We start from the raw sequence: 18966 nt of genomic DNA on the forward strand, positions 1-18966 counted from the left end.
TCATTAAAAAATCCATTTACCAAAAAAGCTTTTTGAAGCTTATTTTTACCTAGTAAAGGTAAAATTGAAAGGATATATCACTAATGTGCCTTTTCCTACTCTTGCGTTAATTCATTATAATGTAGATAAGTGTTTTTCATTATAAACATTGAAAAATTTATGCAGCTGAGCCAGATTTGAGTGAAAATATATTCAGTGAGCAGTAACGTGTTTAACCTTTTTCTCTGGTCTCAGCCTCCTCTACTAGTGTTGAGCTTTGCAATCTGCTCTTTCTCAGCTGGGTTTCTATTAGCAGCCATGCACGAGTCAGTGGGGAGCAGAATCTTTTCCTAAGTGGTTGAATTATTCAGCGGTATAAACAAATTTATAACTTTTAAGAAGAAAATTTTGGTCCAGAGAACATCAAAGAGGTCAGTGGGAGCGAACAATGTGTAATTTGATAAGGTATTCGCACATCGATTGTTCCTCTTCCCTTATTGTATTCCACTTGTTGACATAAGCAACAGTGATGATTGGGGAAAAAAGCACTTGTTAAAGAATAATTGGAAATCACACCATAAAAAACCCTTACCTTTTATTTAAGGTGCAAAGGCACGTGTTTTACAAGTGAGAGTTATATTCAACAGAATGACCTACTTACATGAAATGCTTCTCGAGTACAGAGAATTTGAGTTTCTGCTGTGTTATGCCAGTTTCCTGACAGAGCAGCACAGATCAGTGGAGTTACACTGAGGTAAAAAAGAGCATTGATTGCATTCATTTGGGATTCTTTATTGTGAAGGTGCAGCAGAGCTAAGGCTTTTAACACTATATGGTGTTCATTTGTAAAGTTGATGATTTCATAACGTTTTAAGGATGTTTGACTTCTTCATGAGGCTTGCATCCAAATTGTAATGTTGTTTGTCCAATTAATATTGTATTACCTCCCTGAATTTCTATTTGTTGTGCGTATAATCTTTTATGTAAACGTGTGCACGTGGAGGCATATTTAGGGCATCCTTGACTGCTTTGTAGAAGGCACTCCGTGATACATTTTAAATAACTGTGTATGAAAAAATATCAAGCAGACAAATGATGGAGATAATTAAAATCGTAGATCTTTTCCATCCTATTACAAGGCTTCATCCTGATTCAGTGCTAGTAGTTAACAAGCCTGTTAAACAGCATCTTTATGTAGTCTTGTGAAAACGGCCTCTGTGGGTAGTCAAGAAACGTAGTGTAGACTGGGCATATATAATACACGTCCTTGTTAGAGCTGTTCTCAAAGATGGCTTTTCCTGTATGATATTCAACCAGAGTGACTTTTGACTTTCAAGGTAACTAAGATCTTTTCTGAAGGAATGGGTACTGCAAGGTACTTGCCAAGTCTGTCCCATTTATCGCTTTGTAAACTTGGTTTCATTTGTGTCACTCCTCAGTTTGAGAAAACTGGAAATGAAGCAATGATGGGTATCCCACTGACCTTTGTGTTTCTCGAAGGTATCATAGTGAAACCTGAATCTTTCTTGTGGCCTTTGCACCAGTGGTATACAAATGAGCACATTGAAAACAAATATCTCACAATTTATTTATTTTTTCTGTTAGAAGCCATTTGAAAAACTGTGCCAAGCATGGGCTAAACAAAGCACAACAGGAAATTTTTCATAAAAAATAAAAAGTCCTGAGAAGTCAAAAGACTTGACATTCAGCTGATCTTTGCTGGAAAATTAGCTAAGGCTGCCTTTACTCATGCTCAACTATACTTTAGTCCAAAAATACTACCAAATCAGAAAGAAACTGCAGAGGGTAATTACACTATTTTCAGCTAACAGCTTTAGTTAAAATGACTCGTTTCTTGCTACTGCTTTGATTTTATAAAAAAATGTATTTCCATTCTTCAATGGGTTTTAGTTCCGGTCCAGATAGATCTTTTGGTTTTGTCTCCTTAACTTAAGGCAGACCGCGTGTGAAAGCTGGGCTTATGCAACTTCTGAACTGAACTGATTTGGCTTTCAGTGCCACATACAACTGGAGAATACATGGGTCCCTGCAACTGTAATTTGTAGAAATAAAATCTGGCAGGAAATTTGTCAAGTCTAGACAGCCACAAAAGATCAAGAAAAATGCATATCACTTCTAGTTCTGGTGCAATTAAGAATACTTGAAATAAGAAGAAAATGATACACTGCCTTTTATGCTGAGGTTGCTATGAGAAAAGTTGGCCTAAAGGTACTTGGAGGAAGCATTACAGAAAGCTAGAGAACAGTGTTGACTGTCTTAGATGGTAAATTTGGCTTAAGGGGAACCTGTGTTTCATGAAGTTCACGTGAACTGCACTAATAAATGTGTATGTAGCCCAGCTAATTCTGACTGAACTCAGCCCCTGCTGAGTTCTGATGGAGTTCCCTTAGAGTCTAAATGTTTGCATTCAAATGTTGGACTCGATGATCCGGTGGGTCTCTTCCAACCTGGTTATTCTGTGATTCTGTGATTCAGTGATTCTGTGATTCAGTCCAAGTGTCAATATCACCTAGTATTATCATAATTTTTAAAAGTAATAATAATAAAAAAAATACCAAAACCCAAGTGAAAAACCTCAGTCAATGGGGGTTCCAGTTGCACTGAGTCTTACACAGCCAAGCCATGTTACAGCATTTATACTGAGGTTTTTATGAGTTGATAAAACTGATCAGTAGAGAATCAGAGTTAACTTAAGTAGTTATTTTTCCTTTTAAATCATCTTCTGCCAAGATGAAATGCAAACCCAGCTACAACTGTCTGGAAGTCCAGTGGACCTTTTCTCTTATGCTTCACTCCAGTCATCTGCCAGTTCACATTTTCAGAGGTTTGCTCACAGAGTATAAAATTATAATTTGTCTTAGGATTTGCAAGTGCTCTGAAGATGCCCTGTCGCATTACAAATCCATTTCTGAAATGAAATACTTTTGCCTATATAAATTTTCCAGTTCTGTCATATAAATTTACTGTATTCACTGAGATAAATATAAAATCTCAATAAGGAGACAATAGGATTCTTTTTTTTAACAACTGCCTCAGAGTTATGTCTTGTCATGATGCTATTAATTAGGAATTGTTGCAAATTTCTTCAACGACAATAAAATGTTTTCACTTTTTCTCTATTCATGTTGCTGTCTTCCTATTGAAGAAATAGCCTACATTTAACAAAAAATATTTAAGTGGTTTGGGTTTTTTTGCAATGATCCAGTCTCTTCAGGCCCTTTGAATACAGTTATCACACCTGTCAACTCTTGTTTGCTATTATGTAGGAAGAGGTAATCTTTTAGAACATTATAGATCTTTCCAGTGATGGAATGTTTTTTTCAAAAGTGATGAACCATCACAATAACTTTTTGTTTGCTAGGAATGTGTAAGAGTTTTTATTAGACTATATACTGGGATATATTGTCGTTGTCTTGTTGTTTTGAACATCTGGAATCTTTATTTATACTCCACTGAGATAACTGGAGAGAAGTGATGATTTTAATAGGCTTTTTTTCTGAAAAGATAGAAAAAAGAAACTGAAGTGCCGGTTTACTGTATTTTGTGTTTTATTATAGCTGGCTTATTTTATGCTCTTGTAGTTCAGGTTGTATAACTGTTGAATTTTACTCCCCAAAGAGTTTCCTCCTTTAAATTTAGCAAAGAGGGGTAATCTGGTGGTTAGATTACTGAGCTGACTCCTGGGAGATCTGCAGTTCCTCATGTCTATAAACTTCCATGAGAATTGCAGATATGTAACTTCATCTGAATTACTTAGCAGTCAAATTGTGTTCCAACATGCTTTCATGTGGTGTGTGTTTACACTGTGTGGTCTCTAGAGCAGGGACAGACTTGTGTTACACAGCATAACGCATGCATACCTGTTGTTGAGGTCTTTTAGATGATAGTACAGATCCTATAGTTTAATGAAGTCAAGAAGTGCAAGGCTTGAGCACTTACTAATGATCCTTTACCACTTGCCTTTACCCTGAGGGAATATGGTAGTGGCTTAATCTCTCACAGCACTGGTGCCAACAGCTCCGTGATGGAAGATAACTAGAAAATTTGAGTTTTGTAGATATTTCACTGTAAAAGTGCACTGAACAATGTAATACACTTACACCCATTAAATTAATCTTTTGTTTCCCCTTTTTGGCAGTTTGTATAAGCAAAACTTAATGCCGTCAGTTTGTATTAGCAGAGTTTGAGGATGACTTGATCCAAGCGGCTTATTCTTTCCTAGTCCATTCTAAGCTATTTGAAAGTGCGATGTTTCCCAAAGGTCTACATTTGGTTTCCCTATATTTCACTGACAAGGAAAATCCTAAGGTAGTAGATTATTTTTGTCTGTATTTTCACATTATATCCCTTTCTATTTTTAGTACCATGTTACAGACAGTATTTACTGTATGGGTTCACATGTTATGAAACATTACAATTTCTGTTATTTCTTCTAGGTAGAAAACAGACCGAAATATTATGGAAGAGAGTAAGTAACATACATCTCTGGAAGTAATTTGTTCAAATATGGTGATAGATACAAGTTACAGTAAAGGTTGCAAGCATCTGCTGTGGGCCCTTTGTTTCTTCTAGGTGTTTTACAGCAGTGCTCACCATCAGATTATTACTGTCACTAGTTTTATCAGCCTAAAATTACAGCTGCATTTTCTGATGGATATGGATATCACTGGGTGCTACCTTAAGTGTGAAAATAAAATATTTCTCTACTTCCAGAGGGTTGTCCCTTTCTGCCTCCAGTTTCATTTGGCTTTTGTTAAAGATGCTTGTGTTCAAGGAAAAAAGAAAGATTTGGATCACAAATGCAAGACAAGTGTACAGTAGATGCGTCTTCTGTTTCAGACCTGTTTCTTTACCAGAGTAAATATGATTAGATTTCGTGTGGGGAAACAAAGCAGATCTTATTTGTGCTTATCTTGGGAAAAGATGTGTAGTATTGCTAGGCTATTACACCAGTAATTACTGAGATTATATGCAGTCCCTAAGATTTTAGCAAATTGCCATAATATCCCTGCTGCAAAACATTGGATTGAATGCTACTGGTACAATACATGTGAAACTAGCAGGAGAAAATGGGTATATTTCTATATATTAGATTGATAAATTCAGACTTAAAAAGCAATATACTTGTTTCATAGATACTGTTTCATAGAAGCCTTTCTAAACCATTTAAAGTGACTTCAGAAGCAGGCAGAAAGGAACGTTAATTTAAGCTGTAGATTCCTGCAAATCAGACGTTTTTGTGGGTTGTTTTTTTTTTTAATTACTATGGTTGGTGCTTTTTAAAAGAAGAGGAAAAGGTGATTTGAAAGTGAAAAAGTGTGTGTTTCAAAAAGTCTTTGTTCCTTAGATTCCATGGGATGATCTCAAGGGAGGAAACTGACCAATTATTAAGTGTTGCAGAGGGGAGCTATCTCATTCGTGAAAGCCAACGGCAACCTGGAACCTACACTTTGGCATTAAGGTTGGTAATTAATATTTCATTTTTAAATTTATAAAATATTCAAGAGATTGTACTGTGTTGTCAACTTTAGCACTTAAACTTCCTTGTGGTTGTTTTAATATTTTTAAAGAATCAAGCATTTAATAAACCTGTGCTTTTTTACCCTAGTTACAGATTTGGTATTTAACCAATTTAACCTTCCCTAACCCCTTCCGAAGTGCTAATGTTCCTTATTGTTTGCACCACCAGGATAATGGCAAGTGTGATTTTGTTGGTGGTGGTTTTGTTTTGCTCTTCTCCTGCTGTGTTACAAATGTGACCCAATGTAGAAATTGGGAGAGTGGGCAAAAAGCCTTCTTATGAGTTAGTCTATTGTGTCGGTTGATTACTAGCTAGCAAGCTGTTGCTGAAGAGCAGTGAACTCTCTCTAGTCCCTCTGTGGGCTGGCCAACAAACCAGGAGGTGTTTTTGTCCAGACACCTGTCAGCTAACAGTATTTGCAGATCTCTTTCCTCAGTCTGTAAAATTTTGGCAAGCGGATTGGATATAAATAAAAAAATTACTTAAATACTTTTAAGTTTTAAATAGTTTAATCACTTTTAAGGTAATGGAGGTTATTTTGTCTTGGGCTGTACGCCTAAGTATTCAAGTGGGAAGTGGTGATTATTAGGAATGTTTTAAATCTAAGTGGGACAGAAAAAAAATTGAAGGAGAAGATGCAGTTACTGTAAGTTTTATGTGGGTAAAATAAGTCTATGACTAAAATAGGAATATAATGAAATAATGGATTGTGGTGAATTAGTTTTCTTTTCCAGGGATGGGAGAGAGGGCAGGGAGAAGGGAAGGAAGGTGGTTTTACTGAGATATTTGTTTCTGTATTACTAAGATACCAAATAGGTGCCACTATTGGTATTTACACTGGTTTGCATTAAAAGTGTAAATAAATTGGTGTTGCTTATTAGGGTGTAATATTCATTTAATCTACTTCTGCTCTTGCAATATTAATTTAAATCTAAAAAGAAAACAGTTATCTTAACACTTGGCTTGAAGAAAAAACGTCCTGCCCCTTGCTTCTCATGGTGCAGAAGGCACAGGACCTATAGGCTGTGAATGATGAAGCTGCTGAGTGTCTTGCAGGATGTATTGAAATCGCTTGTTTTACAAAGACTCCTCAAGTCCTGCAAGTCTTCTTTAGGTTTGATGGTATCTCTTTCAAACCAGAAAACCTCTTGGAGGGCAAGAAAATCTATTTTTATACCAAATAGAAAAGAGAATGGATAATTGTTGGTGATCAGTTTGGGAAACAGTTTCAAATGATACCAAAGCTATTATCATTGATTCATTTTGAGGAAACTCAGCATTTGGCAAAACACCTCAGAATCTGAAACTGCAGCATGTTGCAGCCATTGCCTTATGTTTAAGCACTAGCTGGACTTGTATGTTAAGGGCAGTGGTTTAGGTTGCTGCTTTTCATCCCACATTAAGTAATACTCTGGTGTCTTGCTGTTGGCCTTTAAAGTATACAAATGAGGGTCTTTGCTGTTATACCCGAGCTGAAAGTTCTTTGTGAACTGCAGCACCGTGTCTTTCACACGTGGGAATTTTACCACTGCATTTTTTTTCTCCCTACTAGGAAGTGTATCATGAGTCTGTGTTTTCATTGACTGAAGGCAGAGTTTTGCTCAGTTTCCATTTTTCCTCTCCCTGGAATTATATGTGCAGAATATACCTGTTAGCCAGTGTTCCCACCCAGCATGTTGCTGATATTATAGCATCTCTTAAAGACTGCGTAATTTCTGTGGTCTTTGTGTTCATCCTAACTGTGAGAAGATTGCTGTGATTGTGTGAATAGTTTATGCAGTTTTCCCTGTAATTTATAGCATTTTTGAGATCATCATTTGTGTTTGTGTCACTGCACTGCCAGATGGCAAAAGTAGATCTGTCTGCAGTTTAGATAATCCCAGTAGGAATTTCAGAATGTCATCTCCGTGTCCAGAAACAGAGCTTGTCAGTAGGGTGATATGTACAGGCAGAACCTTTCCAAGTTTGATGGAAGACTTTGAATGACCTTAGGGTCTCGAATTTCGTCCTTTCTTTTCTAACTGTGTGAATCAATTTGATGTTTTTGTACTGCTTAAATGCCGCTCTGTCATTCAAGCAGTCACATGAATTTTAAGATCACTTCTGTACAATTTTTGCTTTTCCTTCTTTACCTTTGTTTTACCCTTTAGAAGGTGTGGGAAGAAAGAACACTTGGTCAGCTGTTAGTTTTATGTAAAGAAATGCAGACAGAACAGGTTTCACAGCATTTGATAAAGTTAACCCAGCAGTGCTGAAGAAGTGTTCTAATCCTGCAATAAATAACATAATGAGGAAGTATAAAACAGAATATCCATGATTTCTGATTGCTTTTTAGGCATGCTTTGGAAACAAATGGAAAATATAGAGAAAAATTCAGATGTTTGAGGATACCTATTGTCTCTTGATGTAAATACTTGGATCCCTCTGAATTCTGTGTGTCTACTCAATCTGTCTCTCACTGTGTGTGTTTGTTGCTGGACTTGTCTGTCTTTGATAAGTCTGTCAATTGTGATTAGGACCAATTGAAAGCTACCTATAGAGTGTAATTGCATGGTAAGATCACAGTTCATTGAGACCTAAATGTCTTGTAGGATCAGCTGCTGTTGAGGCTGTGACAGGGTTATTTCCTGGCCTGTAGTTACCAATTCTTCTTGTGAGGGGCAGGCAATTCAGTTATGCAGATGGCTCAGCATGCCCAGCTCTCACAGATGTCTTCTTCCTGCATTTGAGTCAGTGTGCCTGGGAACCCTGAAAAACCCAGTACATCCAGTCGTTAAGAGCAGTTTAGTGAAACAGGATCGTAACCCTTCCTGTGGCAAGGTGTGATGTCTGTGTAATGAAATATTTCCAGTCTTCATTTCTGCAATGGATAAAAGAAGCTTTTTGTTCTTTGTCCTAAGGACCCAAACCAGCCAGCTCCTCAAATCATCATGGAACAATCTGAATGCTACGTTTGATTCCACCAGCTATTGTAGCTGATGTCTAAAATCTCTATGGTATGTTCGTACCAGCCATTGGTGAAGTTCTTTTGAATTTAGTTCCAATTGTAGTTCTGTTTTATCTAATATTTTGGTTTTGTTTTACTAAATTAAGTGAAGGCACAGCATCCACTTGCATCCTTGGAATTCAAAAAGGAAGATATCCTAGTGTTAATTGTTTGATTTATTTGTTTTATATTACAGTTTATTTAATCAACTTCAACATCAGGTATATGCTGTGTTGGTGAAGTTTCTAACATTGTTAAATTGGAAGTTAGAAAAAGCACTTTTGGCTACTAAACAAGCTAAGTGAGAGATAAAGATAGAACTCAGAGTCCTTATTATGACTGCCCAAACATTATATTTGTGAATTCATCATTCTCTATGCTGCAAATCTGATAGAGATTAATGAAACCTAGATCAACTTTGTAGAGTAAGTATTTGTCTTCTTCTGGAATTGTTAAAAAAAAGATCACCTCACAGAGGGTTATATTATAGGGGAAAAACAACATTCTCTCTTGTTCTGTCTCTGTCCTCATTGCTTATTCATTTCTATACTGTACTTATAGTGGCTCGCTTCCAGAGATACTCAGATTGTCTTTGCTGTTCACTGAAGATTTCTACCTGTTAAACAACTTAATCTTGCTAGATGATAAAGAATAAACTGTTAACATCACAAATCATAACTCCTTTGTGGGCAGACAGAACTCACAGTTATAAAAAAACTTGTTTTCATGAAATCTGGAACAGATTGGACAATCACACTAAACTACAGCCTTCAGCTACAGCCAAAATGCGCAGAATGCAAATGCAGCTGATGCATGAAGGTTCTTCTGTGGACTGTTCTACTCCTAACCCGGCCCTTCTGCATCTCCTTTCTTTCCAATTTATTCTAAGGGGTGCCTTAAGTCATCATAAAATAGGCAGATCTGGGAAGAAATCTGTGTAATTGATTGCAAAGAGTTTCTCCCTAGTTACGTATCTCTGTTATTGCATTAGCAAGTTCTCTAACTATGAACGCATTGGGTCATATCAAAAGTCCAGTTCGTAGTCCAGTCCACTGTCCACTCTCTGATAGCTACTAATAGCAGACGTTGCAAGAAAAGTGTAAGAGCAAGATGAACATGTAGTGGTAGTTCTCTGATGTGCTCTCCCAGCCTCTGAACCTTTGCAGTTTAGGGTCTGTTATCAGAATTGTTATCTTTGCTATTTTTTCAGACTTTAGATGGAGAGATTTTTTATTTTTGTCTAGTGGCTTTCTGAGCACATTTTTGAACCCTCATAGACTTTGCTGTTTGCAATTAAAGCATGAGTTCTGTGCCTTAACTGGTTTTATGTGAAGCAGCATGCCTTTTTCTGAAGAAAAAGTTTTTTCACAGTTTTATTCGTTGCTCCTTCGTTTTTGTATTATGAGAAACAGTGAACAATTATCTTCAGTACCTTTTCCATGCCACTTATGTCCCCCTTCTTGTTCCCTTTACAGGTAGGTAAGTCCTAGGCTGTACATTCAGGTTTTGTAGTGAAGCTTTTCCATACCTATTATCATCTCCATGCCTTTCTCTTAACTCCGTGGTGATCTTTTGGAGATGAAGGGACCAAGACTGCATATACTGTTCAGGTTGAAAGGAGCCATGGTGTTTTCTTTCTTTGTTCTCTAAACCTTTCTAAATGAGTTTGTGACCTTAGGCTCTGATGCTTTTGCAGAACTAGCTTTAGTAAATTTAAAGATCTTATTCCTGTGCTGCAATAGCTACAGATATAGTCTAGCACTGATTAAATGACCAAATATAGGACAGGACAAATAATAGCTTTTGCAAGTTTAACTAAGGCAGTCAGATATTTATAGTGCAATGCTACAGAACAGTTAACTGAGTTCAAAGTGAAGATTTTGAATATTTCTTCTTTATTAAGGTAGAAAAAGTGATTCTTATCCAAAAAACCCCTTTTCAGTTATTAAGGTTATTGGTGAGTTACTGTAAGATCTGCTTTTCACATACTTAAGCAGCTGCATTCTGATCACCTTCTGATGGGCTGGTTTTGTCTGGTTTTGTCCATTACTACGCAATTAATTTGCGTTGTGACTTTTTTTGGAGATAGACTGTGTTTTCAATCTAAGTTTGAAACAAAAGAGATTTTGTTTTCAGAAAACAATTTTCTCAGAGTTTTTAACAGAGGTAGAAGTATGTTTCTTGGGAAAAAAAATGATGATTTAAATGTTAGTTTAAGTGTGGCAGTTTCACTATATGTTCAGAGCTGTCCTTCAAAAAAAAGTGATGTTCAGAGCCTAAGGAGGCCTGTGAAATTGTATAAGTTCAGACACTAGATAAAAGACAATGAAGCATAAACACAAATGAAAGCAGCATATCAGCACTCTACTATATTTAATGCTGGTACTTAATCATGGATGTGGTTTCTTTTAGCTTGTGGCTTGTTTTTTTTTAAAAAAAAAACACAGCAGAATTCACCAACGTTTACCAATTAATTAATCAGAGAGTGCCACTGAAATTTTTTTTTTAAAAAGGGTAACAAGACAAATTATTGTAGGTGTCTATGTGTCCATACATATCAGCGAGTCTCTTTGACAATAAAAATAGATAAAGTATATGGTAGTGGTAATTAGATGTTCCAAATGAATAAAAAGAACTGAAAATTCCTAATTAGCTCCTCAAGCTATTAGATCTGCTTTTAAATTTGGCTAGAGAGTAATACAGTGCTTAATGCTATGACCTATAGCAAATGACAGTAACAATAAGACATGATTCGCAGTGTAGTCTTTTGTGGCTGAGAGCTTGTTTAATAATTAGGATGAGGCTAAAGAAGAAATGGGTAGAGATTGTACTAGTGGTAGGCGTTGAAGTGTGATGGTACTGCATGTTCTTTTGAGCAGATATCTGCTGTACCACGTTTAGGTGGTTACCATGGTTTCCCTTCCTGCAAATTCTATTGTTGTGATACTGAAAATGAGTCAAAATAAGGTTCTGCAGCATGATTTTAAAAAAAAAACAAAAGTAATAATGTTAGCTGTGATCATGAGTCGTGTTTTCTGTATGTTTGGAAGTTAGGGCACATTCAAGATTATGTGACATCAGGAGAAAATTCCTGGGGTGAAATAAATATCAAAAATTAGTAATCCTTAGTTTAGTTGATCAACTGCATGTATTGTGCAGTTACAATTGATACATATGTACTGTACATATTGTGCAGTTACAATTGACACATATGTACTCTCTCCCTAAATTGTGAAATTGCATTAAGAAACTAGGCACTGATATTTTAAAAGGAGACATAATTGGCAGGCTGTTAGAGCATAACACTGCAAATGAACCTTTTTAATTTCAGAGGGCAGTTGCTTTTGTAGCCAAACGCTGTTCATTTTCAGAGGGGTCTTTTAGAACACATTTAGTGCTCTTCCAGAACACACGTTGATTGCCCTGGGATTACTTACACATGTAAAATTCAACATCTGCAAAAGGCATCTTGATTTCAGAGGTTAAATTGGTGCATCTGCATTCTGCTCGAAAACCTAGTTCTACATGCTGGGATATGGGAGAGGAACTGGGTAAAGAAGAGTTGTTAGAAATAAGGTTCTGTGTGCTAATAACTGAACTGGGCGGGGGGTGGGTGGGTATCATAACTGTAGCAAAACTTGGTCATACTTCACCTGAATCCACAGCTGACCTGCAAGTAATCAGAGAGAGTCCTGCAAAACAGTAGCTGACTGCATCTCTTCACTTTTGCCTTGGCAACAGTGTTGTGGCATCATGTTGGTTGGTAGGAAGAAAGTATAGAGAACGTTTTCAAAGGCTGGCAGTCAAATATCTTTCTGTCTGTATATTTTTTACCTGATTTGCAACTCCATGCAACCATTGCCAGGCACTGATCGGCAGTAGCAAGGACTAAGTTCAGTTCCTAGAAATCTTTCTAAAATATTTACACGATATTCCTTGGTCACCAGCTCAGAAACCTGGGAAACTGTATATTACCTATATGTTTGTGTGTACATAGATGTATACATATGGATACACACCAGCTTTAAAGCTTAGCTGAGTTAAATAGAATTGCTACAAAATGTGATCAAATATACCTGTGGGATAAATATGTTTTAGCCTGACCCATTTTGATTAGTTTTCTTTTTTCTGCATGAGATGGCAAAAGAATGCTCCTTCCTCAGTGGCCAGCTGAAGCTCTCAGGGAGGAGCAGTTCCTTCTCCCCCAGGCTTAGCCTGTCACACTTCTGTAAGTGCAGAATTCAGGTGAGTTTCAAAAATTTGCCACTCTGGTATCTGCAGCTTATTTTAGATGAAACATGCAGTTCACTCTTAAAGCTGGTTTAATAGGTTAATACAACAAGTATGCCAGCTAATATGCTGGGCTTTTTTTTTTTTTCCTTTTGTGAAGAGCCAAATATTTCTTGTATGAAAGCTGAAATTCCGCTGAAACTAAAGATGTCGTTCTGTTGGTGGTGCATCGCATGAGCTAGTGCTAGCTCCAGGGGAAGGTATGGTGATGATTTTTGAGCCTGCATTTCTGCTCTAAAGTGAAATAATTGGACCTCTATTTAAATGATCTCCCATGTAAAAGAAGTTTATTTTCCTGTATAAAATTTCATAGTAAGTGGTATACTCTGTTACTTTGTCAATATCATGGAAGGTTCAGCTACCAGTAAACAGCATAGTTGTCCTGCCTTTCATCTGCCTTATGTAAGTGCATCTGGGTACTGCTGAGATGGCTTCACTTAAGTATTTAGAACAATAATAAATAGCTACTAACCTTAATGAGTAATTAACTGGCTACCTAGGCCCTCCCACAGACTAGAATGCTTTATTCCTTATGGTTCACGTCTTCTTGCTGTGTTCCTGTTCTCCTTCCCTCCTCTTCCCATCTGTTGTTGTTGTCAGCTCTGTTTTCTTTTGGCTAGAGTGTCTAATTTGTCTTTGGCAATTCAGTTTGCTGCAATTCAGTTTGCTCCTGCACATCTAAGTTCAGCACTTCTCAGAGGCATATTCTGTGCTTTGGCAGTGGTGTGAACTTTTTGGTAACTTGTCTAAGAGCTGTCTGTGCTCGGTGCATATAGCTCATGTTCATTTTTTGCCGTGTCCTTCACCTTTGTCTATAGCTCCTGCTGTGTCATAGAGATCGACTGTAATCTGGGGCACAGTTGAGGCATTGGGCTTGTGATGAGACTCTGTGGTAGAGCTCAGAAGATCTGGACTCACTTCTTGGCTTCACATATGACTTGGCTTGAGGCTTTAAGTTTTCCATGCCTTGTTTCTCCATTCAAGAGGATGTGTTCTTTCCCATATTGTATCACATGCCTGTTCAGTACAAAAGTCTAGGATCTCTTAAAAGTGGCCCAGCCAAATAGAAAGTTGTACCTCATCATTCAGACTACCCTCGGTCACAGCTCCTGAGCAGGAATCTGTGTTGTATTGTGCTATTTTTATGGTATATAGTCTGTCTGGTTTGAAGCTTCTAGGCACTGTTGGTAGTAAAAATAATATATTATTATATAAGTAATATATTATTATAATGCAATCAGTTGATAATTAAACTGTGTATATATATGTACATAGCATACATTGTGCGCTTTTCTTCCCTGTTCCCTCCCCTGTCAAAAGGATACATGTCTTTTCTTCTTCCTGTCTTCTGCAGGTTCTACTAGAATGCCTTTTTGCTTTATTGCTTTTAGAAAATGCTTGTTAGAAGTATATCTTTATGTTAGTACTTTTGGTTGGCCTCTTCTTTTGTATGCTTTTGAAGTATCTATTTATCAATTTTTGTTTGGAGAAATAACTTTCTTCCCGTACTTCATCAAGAAGCAAAAAGAGTCAGATACTATGGGTACTCTATAAATATGTTTTCAAAATAACACACAATAGCGTTATATTGCTGTTTAATATCATGATTGTTTACATCAAAACATTTATGAATTATTCACACACTAAAACAACTGACAGCAATAAATGTTATCTGGCCCAGTTCTCCTCTTCCTTCTCCCTCTTTTTATACGTGTTGCAGCACAGCTAAGTATAGTTCCTCCTGATTTGATAGCTGCTAGGAAGAGAATCAAGCTTCTTTTTTTTTTTTTTCTTTTAAAACTTGAAATGAGTAAATGAACTCTAAAAGTTTCAGTAATAAATTGACATCTACCCCACCTACTGCTGCACTTGCGTGAAGGAAGAAATTGTGTTCTAGAAAAACTGAATGTAATAATAGAAAGCTATTGATCTTTATTGATGGGCTGTTAGTAACCCCAGAAATTCTAACACTGCATATAGAGGAACCATTTCATTTTGCATGATTATGCTTGTTTGTTGTTAAGGAATGCATCTTTGAGGAAAAATCATTTTATAGAGCAGGATGAATACCTTGTTAGTGAAAAGATGGTGAATGATTATTAGAAGATCAGAGATAGACTATATAGAGAAAACAATTTAAATAAGTAGCAAATTGTGTAATATCTTTAAGTTAAGTAAATCTGCATTGTAAGGTTGGAATTAACAGTGGTTTAAGAAAAATCAGCTTTGACAAAATCTCTGGAACAGAAATGTTACTGTAGTCATTTTCAGTCTAAGGGATTTTTTTAAGATATAAACTTTGACACCTTGAAAAACAATCTGTAGAATGTAGATGAAAACACAAGACCAGAACAGAAACAATGACAAAACAATGTTTTCCCACTCTGCCCTCCAAAACCCCTTTTTTCACTTGCAAAGCTAATTTTATGGTAACGACATTATCTTTGGGTTTTCACTTGATGTCTTCCAGTCAGGTTTTCTTGACATACTGAATTGATGGGACCCACGCAAGAATATTGAGGGAGCTGGCCGAAGTGCTTGCAAACCCCTTTTCCATCATCTTCCAGCAGTCCTGGCTGACTGGAGGTTCCACTTGACTGGAGGCTGGCTGATATTGTGCCCATCTACAAGAAGGGTCGCAGGGAGGATCCAGGGAACTACAAGCCTGTCAGTCTGACCTCAGTGCTGGGGAAAGTCATGGAACAGGTGATCTTGAGTGCTATCATGAAGCACATGCAAGAGGACCGCGTGATCAGGCCCAGTCAACACGGGTTCACAAAAGGCAGGTCTTGCCAAACTAACCTGATCACCTTCTATGACAAAGTGACTCGGCTGCTGGACAAGGGAAAGGCTGTGGATGTGGTCTTCCTGGACTTCAGTAAAGCCTTTGACACAGTTTCTCACAGCATTCTGCTTAGGAAACTGTCAGCCTCTGGCCTGGACAGGCGCACACTCTCCTGGGTGGAAAACTGGTTGGATGGCCGGGCCGAGAGAGTGGTGGGAAATGGTGTTAAATCCAGCTGGAGGCCAGTGACAAGTGGGGTTCCCCAGGGCTCAGTGCTGGGTCCAGCCCTGTTCAATGTCTTTATCAATGACCTGGATGAAGGCATTGAGTGCACCCTTAGCAAGTTTGCAGACGACACTAAGCTGGGTGGAAGTGTTGATCTGCTGGAGGGCAGGGAGGCTCTGCAAAGGGATCTGAACAGGCTGGACTGCTGGGCTGAGTCCAGTGGGATGAGGTTTAACAAGGCCAAGTGCCAGGTCCTGCACTTGGGGCACAACTTGGGGCACTGTGTTCAGTTCTGGGCCCCTCACCACAAGAAGGCTCTGGAGCGAGTCCAGAGAAGAGCAACGAAGCTGGTGAAGGGGCTGGAGAACAAGTCTTACGAGGAGCAGCAGCCAACGGAACTGGGGTTGTTTAGCCTGGAGAAGAGGAGGCTGAGAGGAGACCTCATTGCTCTCTACAACTACCTGAAAGGAGGTTATGGAGAGGAGGGAGCTGGCTTCTTCTCCCAGGTGACAGGGGACAGGACAAGAGGGAATGGCCTCAAGCTCCACCAGGGGAGGTTCAGGCTGGACATCAGAAAAAAAAATTTCACAGAAGGGATCATCTGGAACAGGCTGCCCAGGGAGTTGGTTGCCCTGGAGATGTTTAAAAGACGGGTAGATAAGGTGTTGAGGGGCATGGTTTAGTGTTTGATGGGAATGGTTGGACTTGATGATCTAAGAGGCCTTTTCCAACTTAGTGATTCTGTGAAATATGCATATTGTCTTAGTAAGATAAATTAAGAGCAAGTTGCTTTTAGTGTGAGAAAACCTATAAGAGCAAAAAAGAAATGTGACAGTCATGAGTAACTTGCAGCTGCTTTTACTACAAGGGTTTAAGTGAAATAAAATTGAACATGTTTGAGCATTTTGCTAATGCAGTTCTTTCTCTATAGTACACGTGACTGCAGTGGAATTTCCATTACAGATCTGATGTTGTTCTACTTCTAAATTTACCAGAAAAACATTGTCATACATGAGTTAAAATGAAAATATTACACCTAGGCAGGGTAAAATTTGCACAGATATTTTGCAGTTAGCTGAGCAGACACTGGTGAGGGTTGATAGCTTACAAGAATTAAAAGACAGTTCTGCTTTAAAGTAATATGAGAGCTCTCACTGTAAAATTAACTCTTGGAGAACATTTCTTCAAAATTTATGGTATAGAAACATAACATAACATTTGCTTAATTTGAAACTGCAAAAGTTACTAATATTCCTGCAAATAATATTTGCAGAAGGTGTTTATTCCAGGCATGTTGGCATAGATTTCCAAATACTGCTTTCATTTAAAGAGAAGATACCAGTCTTTTATTACTTTCCCATATTTATGTAGACTTCAAATGTGTTGTAATTACTAACCACAGTGAGTCTTTTCCCAGGAAGCACAAAGGTTTTATCAGGTAGAAAAAGCAGTAAAACATTGCCCAAAACATTGGCATTGATTCGAATTCAGTCATCAAATCAGTTCCAAGGACTTATGTCAAGTTCAAATGGAATAGAGTGCACAAGTACAGCATGAAGAAGAGGCAATAGATCTGTACAAAAGCCTCTTTTCAGAACCAAACAGATTTGCAAATGATCTGTCACTGATCAAGAATATTAAGAGTGATCTTATTGCATGTTAATAGCATACACAGGTCTGACATTTTTTCAGAGCTTGAAATGGTGAAAGTCAGCCCTTAAAAGATGTTAAAAGTAAAATAAGCCATTAAGACAAATGAGGACTTTTTTTATTATTTTCTTAGATTTATTTGTGAAACACACTGTTACAGGTACCAAGGGCTGGTAACACTTTAATTGTGTTCAGCAGCTGTTACATACTGCCAGTGCCCTAGAGCAGTTGTCTCTCTCACCCGCGTGTTCCCTGGTAGCACTCTCAAACCACAGGAAAGTGCCATTGCTCTGGTCCTCACTGCTTGCTGTTTGCAGCTTACTGTGTGTGCAATATTGTTTCCCTCTTGGACAAGGAAGTCCAGGCAGTGATGCAGGTAACCGATTTTCTGTCTCAACTGAGAGAGACTGCTGAGAGGCTGTTGTCACTGATAGAGGACCAGCTCTGAATTTTTTAACTCGATCCTGATTTGACAGAGTGAGTTGAAGGCTGTCTCTGCATTGGCGTGGGGAAGACGTGTTTCAGTTCCAGCTCTCAGATTTGGTTTCTGTTCTGAAGGATGCCACACTTTTTCCATGCTAAACTAAACTATAGTGAATTCAGGTAGTGCATTTGTCTGATAAGGTCTTAGAGATAACTTCATACCTAATTAACATTCATCAAGAAACAGGCAGCCAGGCAGCTAATGCTGCCCTTCCAGATGACACAGGAAAAGTCTATAATGACTGTGCTCTTCTGCCTTTTTCAGTCACATAAGGCAATGAGGATTTTTTATCTCCATTTACATAAAACGCACCTTTACTTTCAATGCCTAATGTATTTGATTTCATTTGTTGTGTTCTTGTAAACTGCTGCTAAGATTTTAGAGATGGTGCTAATTTTCAGGCAGGTATTCTGAGAAGATGGCAAGTTCTGCAATTCCCTGACTATCCTCATGTATATATATGTTGTCAACATATATGTGTGTGTGTGTGTCCTCATATATATATGCCAATAGATAACAAAAAAAACCCCCTCAAACCTAAATTAGCTGCTCTCAGGAGCTGGAGACCTTCAGGTATAAATGTGTGGAAGAGGTTTTGGCTGCATGCAAGACTTGTGTTTTTTTGAAATGGGCCAAAAGAGGATCTGTGGAATAATTTGTTTTCTTTCACGTGAACACAGCATGATTAGGAGACATTCCTGACTGCATGATTGCATATATGTCTGTGGCTTTTTATGGAGTGTCAAGACTCAAATCTTAACTGTTCATAGAAAGTTTTTAGGAGTTAGAGCTGAAATTCTGGCACCTAGTTTTAAGTGAGACTTCTACCTTCTGACCAAAAAGCACTTTAAGACACTTCTTCTCCAGGGGAAGATTAAGTCCAAGTGACCTTCCGGTGCACATAGAGAACTTAAGATTTCCCAACTGAATGTATGAAAATGCATTAAACTAATGAGGGCATGAGTAGCCCCAAGAGGCGTTAATTTGGCAGTTTAGTTGCAGCTACACATTTAAAATAATGCCTT

General features: G+C 37.9%; 1 protein-coding gene across 1 annotated transcript in view; it reads left to right on the forward strand.

The window, feature by feature from the left end:
• The window catches only part of CHN1 (chimerin 1), a 106502-nt gene that overhangs the window by 31087 nt on the left and 56449 nt on the right, over positions 1–18966 (forward strand). Inside the window, exons 4-5 of the mRNA XM_069861098.1 lie at positions 4437–4468; positions 5348–5461. Of these exons, the coding sequence (XP_069717199.1) occupies positions 4437–4468; positions 5348–5461 (146 nt within the window). The remainder of the gene's footprint in view (positions 1–4436; positions 4469–5347; positions 5462–18966) is intronic.

This window comes from Phaenicophaeus curvirostris, chromosome 7 (genome assembly GCF_032191515.1).
Source record: "Phaenicophaeus curvirostris isolate KB17595 chromosome 7, BPBGC_Pcur_1.0, whole genome shotgun sequence".
NCBI classification, from domain to species: Eukaryota; Metazoa; Chordata; class Aves; order Cuculiformes; family Cuculidae; genus Phaenicophaeus; species Phaenicophaeus curvirostris.